Source organism: Teleopsis dalmanni, chromosome 2, assembly GCF_002237135.1.
Source record: "Teleopsis dalmanni isolate 2A chromosome 2, ASM223713v2, whole genome shotgun sequence".
NCBI lineage: Eukaryota > Metazoa > Arthropoda > Insecta > Diptera > Diopsidae > Teleopsis > Teleopsis dalmanni.
Genome location: NC_051847.1, coordinates 245,252,030 through 245,258,995, shown reverse-complemented (window position 1 = coordinate 245,258,995; position 6,966 = coordinate 245,252,030). Strand labels below are relative to the sequence as shown.

The 6,966-nt window shown below is 29.6% G+C and overlaps 1 protein-coding gene across 1 annotated transcript; it reads left to right on the top strand.

The window, feature by feature from the left end:
* Positions 1–1,581: 1,581 nt before the first annotated feature.
* On the top strand, positions 1,582–4,438 carry LOC119677275. Its single transcript, XM_038088547.1, has 5 exons — positions 1,582–1,827; positions 1,887–2,173; positions 2,243–2,488; positions 4,096–4,337; positions 4,425–4,438. The coding sequence occupies exons 1-5, from the start codon at positions 1,582–1,584 to the stop codon at positions 4,436–4,438; spliced, it is 1,035 nt and encodes a 344-aa protein (XP_037944475.1).
* The last annotated feature ends 2,528 nt before the right edge of the window (positions 4,439–6,966 follow it).

Here is a 6,966-nt window from a genome sequence, read left to right as displayed (position 1 = left end):
AAATCATATTATCACTTCTTAAGCAGTTTTTTGAATATTTCCTTTCCAGTGATATTTTTTGTACAACAAAATTACTGATGAACTTAATTAAAATGCTAAAAATTTCGAAGAATTTATTTGGATTCATTGAGTAGTTCTTAATTCAAATAAAATGATTGAAATTCACAAAAACTTAAATTCCAACTTGAGCTGTTCAATAAAGCAGAGTACATCATTATACATGTCCAAGCATACTCCATACACCAATGCATACTTGCATTGTATGATTGCACGTTCCTCAGCAGGAAACTAGAAAATGCAGGAATGCAATACAGAGAAAGCCATTGTTGATTAAAGTTTTTGTTTATTGCCATTGGCGCTGCATGTTTCCTTGACATGCAGATTCCAGCAAACGGTCAAACTACAAACATTTTTAATTTCCATTATAACTTTTTAAATTCTTTTATTTTTTTAGCTTATAGAAAGGACTACATTCATAGCACGTTTGAATCTTAATGGGAATTCTCCTTCTGCGACTCTACTTAACTTAAAGCATTCGTTTATTAATTTTATGAAAAACTTTTTTCCAAAGATGCTTATTTTTTGTAAGTTATAAATATAATTTTAATTTGAAAACAGATACTTTATGCAACAACTACTATAACATTTTATGTAACGAATATGCTATACTCCATATTAAATTCATTGAAGACAGGTGCAGCTTCTAGAGTCTTTCGAAATCCCTCTTACAATTGTTTATTGAAGTGTGTCCTTGTTGAAACCGAACGTTGAATTTTTTCGCTTTATTTATTGATAAATTTATTGATAGGTTACACTAATTTGTAGTATGTATTTAGTATTATGTACTACATGGTATAGGGCATTAACTTAATATTGTTAATTTTTATTCAGTTTCAGGTATAATGTTTATATAATGTTTGTATAATGTTATATTCTAAAACTTTAATTTAAGGCGATTCAATAAAGACATATAATTAAATAAAAACAAAAATAAATTTATATATATTTAACATATAATAAGTTACATGGTGAACTCCAAAGTAATTTTTTTAAGTATTAATACATGGTATTTAATGTAATTTTTCTCGAATTTTTTTTTCTTTTGTTTGATACGAATAAAGTATCTAATTGCGAAACAGACTTAATTTATTAAATATTAAAGTCAATGTTATTTCAAGCACACTTAAATAATATCCAACAAATACACACATACATAACATGTGGCATTGCATGCATCTTAAACCGCAACGCCACAACCTCACAAAATACCGCAATTAGCAGTGCATTAATGTGCATTCGTGCATAAGTGCAACAGTTTAAGGACGACATGATTTAAGATACACACATGCATTCGCCAACAAAGCGTGCTTAAGTATGCACACCATAATTCGTCGCGATAATAATGTAAAGCGAAAGGCCTCAGGGCATCACAAAATGCTTTTGAATGTATTTAAGCATGCTGAACGCCGGACATTAAGTAACCACAGACATAAACACAAATTTTGCGAAATATACATACTATATATAATAAACGGTTTAAAAGCATTAAGAATGATTTATGGATTTGTTTACTTACAGAATATGTGGCGCTGCAGTGTTTGCCGACGGAAAATGGCCTCACGTGTTTGCATACCGCAAGACTCCACAGATTCTATGCTAGACGTACCTGTGTTAGAGGCTTTACAACGACGTCATTCAGATGCAAAATTAGGTTCCAGTACGCAAACATTAGCACCGGCAAATGGTGCAGCTTTAGCACCTCCACGTAGTCCAGAATTAAGGAGACACTCGGATGTATCGCCTGCCTCACTAAAAGAATTGGAAAAGGTAAGTTTATGCCATCACACTAACCTGAAGCACATTATAAAGCAAATTTAATAACAAAGCAGTTAAAGGGTAACAAAACGCCGGGCGGTGATGGTGACTGGCGTGGCGGTGGACGTAGCATGGCACCAAGTCGTTCGTCAAGTCCACCACGTCAAGGTGAAGAGCCTGCATTTGGACCACCATTGTCACGTATTGCATCGAGACGTGGCTCACGTGTAGCACGACAGCATAGCTATGATGATGATATGAAAACTGGTGGTGCAGCAACTGGAACAGGTGGCATTGGTGTTGGGGGCTTGGGTGTTGGTGGTGATGCTGGGTTAGGTATACCCGCTATGCCAAGAAGGTATGTAGCTGGTACAATGTAGATAGTTCGAACTTTTATTTATTTATTTAATATTTTTATTCATAAAAGAAAATCTGCTTATGATGTATTTGCTCCTGGCTTGATACAAGCAGTTGCAGCCGGTGCACAATTGCAACGCTCACCAGGTGATGGCATGGCACCACAAATAGCTTTACCTGGTTCACGTAGACCCAGTTTTAGGGTGCCACATCCATCTGAGGATTTACAAAATGATGAGTCACCTAGTCCTGATAAAGGTAGTCCTGTATTAACTGTGGACGATGACAGACGTATGCGGCGACGTGGTTCACAACTGTAAGTTTCAATATATATAATATATTTTTATTTTGAGAAACATATATAGTAGATACTATTGTGATGTATTTCTTTTACTGAAAATAATGTAATAATATTGTTTTTTTTTTTGTTTAATTTCATTAAAATAAACTAGTGTGTTTTTAAGTCAATATTACAGGATTTTGATATTTTCTTCTGTCATTAACTTAAGAATATTTTTCAATTATTTTTTTATTAAAAAAAATTAAATATCTACTACTAAATAACTATAATCCATAATTTGACTTATTTTATATATTTAATTCTAAATATCTGTATTATATCCCTTATGTGCATATAGAGAATAATGCCATTCGAAACTGAAGCTAAATCAATTTCTACTAATTAAATTAAGTTTTGGTCGTTTCCATTGGGATAAGTTGATTTATGCATGTGAAAGAGCGTTTATCGGTTAGAAAGTTTTGTGAATGTTCAAGGAGAGATTTCGTTTATTTACGTTTTAATTAGTAGCATATAATATTTAATTTTGTATTGTTAGAAGAAATTAATTAATTAATCAGTGAAAACGCAGAGAATGCAAAAAATTTTGGGTATAATATTTATAAATAAATAACAAATGTTTTAATAAATGTCCACCTCTTCTTTGTTTGAGTTGTTTATTTTTTGTTTATTTTTTGTTTATTTTGTTTATTTCCCTTTTGGGAAATATATTTTGTAATGTTACATTCGATATTTTTGGTGTAATTTCCTTTAATTTAGTCTTAACTAAGTTGAAGAGCATGCAAGCTCCCTTTTAACCGGTTAATTAACTCCATTAGTGACCTAAATTATATAAACTGCTTTAATAAAAGCAATGTAATATACTATAGTTATATATAGTGAATAAAAATATGAAAAGTAAGAATTATAAAAAAATAATTTAGTTTGTTTCACCTTTTACATTTTATAAATACGGGAGATATTAAATTTATCAAAATATTCGAAATAGGATAAAAGAAATTTGAATAGCATTTCAATATATATACATTAATTTATTCAGGTAATGCCCCCTTGCCCATCTAACTATTCACAAATATTTAAAATTAATTAGTTTATTAATTACTAAGTACTTATTAATTAGTTTATAAGATAATCGATTGAAATTTTGCAAAAGTACGTTTTGTGAGTCCAGACGAATCAAATCAGAGAAAGTGCTATATCAAAGTGCTTGACTAAATCATATACAAAATAATATACCTTTGTATACCTTTGAAAATAAAACAGTTTTGAATTGTATTATACCCGAATATGCCAGAATATACCCGAATATGTCTAAGTAAAAGTTACAGAAGCTTCTATAAAAACAAAACTAACTACCTTAGTTATTAGTTCTATCACAACAAATTAATATATACTTAATTAATATAACAATATTTAGTAAATTTTATTATAATATTAAGTAAAAAATTGATTTCGAATTTTTTAATATAATTTATTTTATTTTTTAAATAAATAAGCTTATCATCCCTTATATACATTAAAAATAAAAATTTCAATTTATATTTGTATAAGTACAGTTATATTTAAAAATTTTTAATATTTACAAATTATTATTGTAAGTGAAAATCTATTTTTCTTTTATTAAGACCTGACATAACTGCTCTTCGTGATCGTGGTGCTCTTCCAGCCACAATACCTGCTGCTATACCGCCACCAGTTGCTGCTTTTACAGGTCCCAACTTAGAGGATTTAGAAGCACCACGTCGTCAAACATCAATGGATGGTGAAGCTATTAAAATTGTTATACACGATGTTGATTCGGGACCGATTTGTTCATCAAAAAGACGTATTGTATTGCGTAGAGATCCTTCTGATAAAGCACACCGCAGTAAGTGTTATAAAAAAATTAAATATAATTTAAGTTTTATTTTATATAATTTTGAATTAAATTAATTTAATATAAATATACTCTTAGGTGATAGTTATTAGTTCTTAAGTACATATTATATAATAAGTACATATAATAATTTTTTTCAATTTTTTAATGTTGAAATAATATTAGTGAAATCACTAAAAAGCTGTAATCTGTAAAAAGCTGTAATCACTAAAAAGCAGAGAAGAAAGTTTCTTATCAGTTTCTTCACCATAAACTTTCAAGTGCCGGTCTCCAAAATTATATGTTAGTCTGTTATAATGTTAACAGACTTTTGTAATGCAGACGGATGTTAATAAAGTATGAAATACTCAGCATTTCCAATATCAAAACTCTAAAATATCCCTTGTTAAAGGATTTCTTGTTTGGAACGGGGATATAAGCTCCTTGTGTAGTATTCTCTTCCTGAACTTACTCAAAGTCAGTAAGGCTTACCGTACATTCTATCATCTCAGATAAACGCGTCGTGTCTAAATCGTAACGTTAATTAAAATGAATTTTTACTAGCATTTATTCTTACTAGATTTATTCTACTTAAGAGAGATGTCTCTTTTGGGTTACAGAGATAAACCACCTCGTTAAGCTTAGGAACAACTCGGTTTGTTAAGCTACTAACATCTTTTCACTAATATGCAATTTTTAATCAAAAACTTAGTTATAGACCAACTAATGACACAAAAAAGCTTTAATCGACAAGTTTGTATGACAGGTCCTATTCTTCGGATTTATACACATTTTAATCGATTACAGATTTCTTTTCATTGATTTTTAATCTCAACTTATTTTTTTTATTATTTAAATTATGTTGTAGTGTTATTACAATTCATTTAGTTCATGATTATACTACAGTCTCCAGCTTTAGTTTTTTTATATAGATCCAAGCACTTTATCATCACTTTTATATCAAATGTAGATAGATGCAAGACCAGGCACGAAGAAATAATAGAAATAAAATAACAAAAAAGGATTGAAATTTTCTTAATTCATTTAAAATGTTTTATAAGGACGCCACATATTTGAGCCGATTGGCAAACGAATCGCAATTTGTATTTTTTCATCTATTCTCAAAGAAAGACTTTATTGAGCACATCGATATTAATACGGACTTTGAATTGAAAACTGTTTTATAAAATGAAGTGAAGTGTATTTTCTCCTAGATTTTTCTCATTTTTTGTTGATTGGCAGAACTCCGTGTGTTTGTTACAAAGTTACCTTATTCTCTCCATAACTATTGACTTCCCATGGCTCCAGAGCACAGTATAAAACTTAAGACATATGCCTTAGTTTAGAAATATTATTTAGCTAAATAACCCACTATTCTTCTAAAACAAAACTAAATAGATTCAAATTCATTATTTATAACAGAAAATAAACACAATTACAAAAAAATGGCAGGTATTTCATTGTGTATCTATTAAGATTAATTACTCTTAAAACGACACAAAGGTACTACATTTTATTAAAAACATATAGAAAATAAAAAATACATACAAAAAGTAAAAAGTAGTAAGAAGAAAAATCCTTTTAAATTTTTGAATGCAGTTTTCTTCTTATATATACACCTAACTTATATGAACTTTGATTGATCCATAAAACTTGAACATAAAGTAATTCATATGGAAATGAGCAGTAGAAATAAGTGCACTTGAAGGTGTATACACATTTGAATAGTGAGGCGTATGTATACTCGTATGCAAATTCCTGTAACTTCCGTATTGTAACAAATTTGCATAGACAAGTTAAGAACTCCTTTGCAGAACTGCAGATTGTGTAGTCATCAAATAAGATTTCGACAAAGATGAAGCAATAGACTTGAATTATGCTTAACGGCATCGATAGTTGCTCTTATATTGGCTTACGAGAATTACGAGCATTACGAACCACGTTTGAGTTTATTGGAAATGCAGCTTATGTTACCGCATGACTGCATATTCCTTAAGTGCACAATTTTCCGCTGTAATTGCGTTGCATTAAAACCCATTTTCAAAATGGGTTCCGCACAGAAATGCCATAAGCGTTGATATGCATTAGTGTAAAGATGAGGCCCGTAAATAAATTTGCATAGATGCTTTCAATTCTGTTAGAAAACAAAAAAAATTTAACTTCACTGACGAATGAATTTTAAATATTGATTATTTTACCTGCAGTGATGATATGAGATTAAAAGAATTTTTTTGAATTAAAATATTAAACAATTCAGTACATTATTTGCAATTAAATTTAGTAAACTCAGAGAAAATAATAAAACTTAAAAAAAAATAGATCATCTGAAAATAACATCTGCATATAAATGCTACACAACACACAAAAATAAAACCTTAAGAGTTGTTTCTTCTATGAAAAAAATAAAGTACAAAAATCGTCTAATATCGCAAACTCGTTGAAGAATAAGAGGAAATACATATCATGGAAAAGTTGTGCTATATCGCACAATCTTGTACTTCACTTTCAGTAATATATCTAAGAGAAACCTAGACCTTAAAAAGATGAAATAAAAATAAATTAAAATTATTTGATATAAAAGTGATAATGAAAGTTTTTGGATCTACGAGTATATAAGAAAACTGACACTGGGGACTGTAGT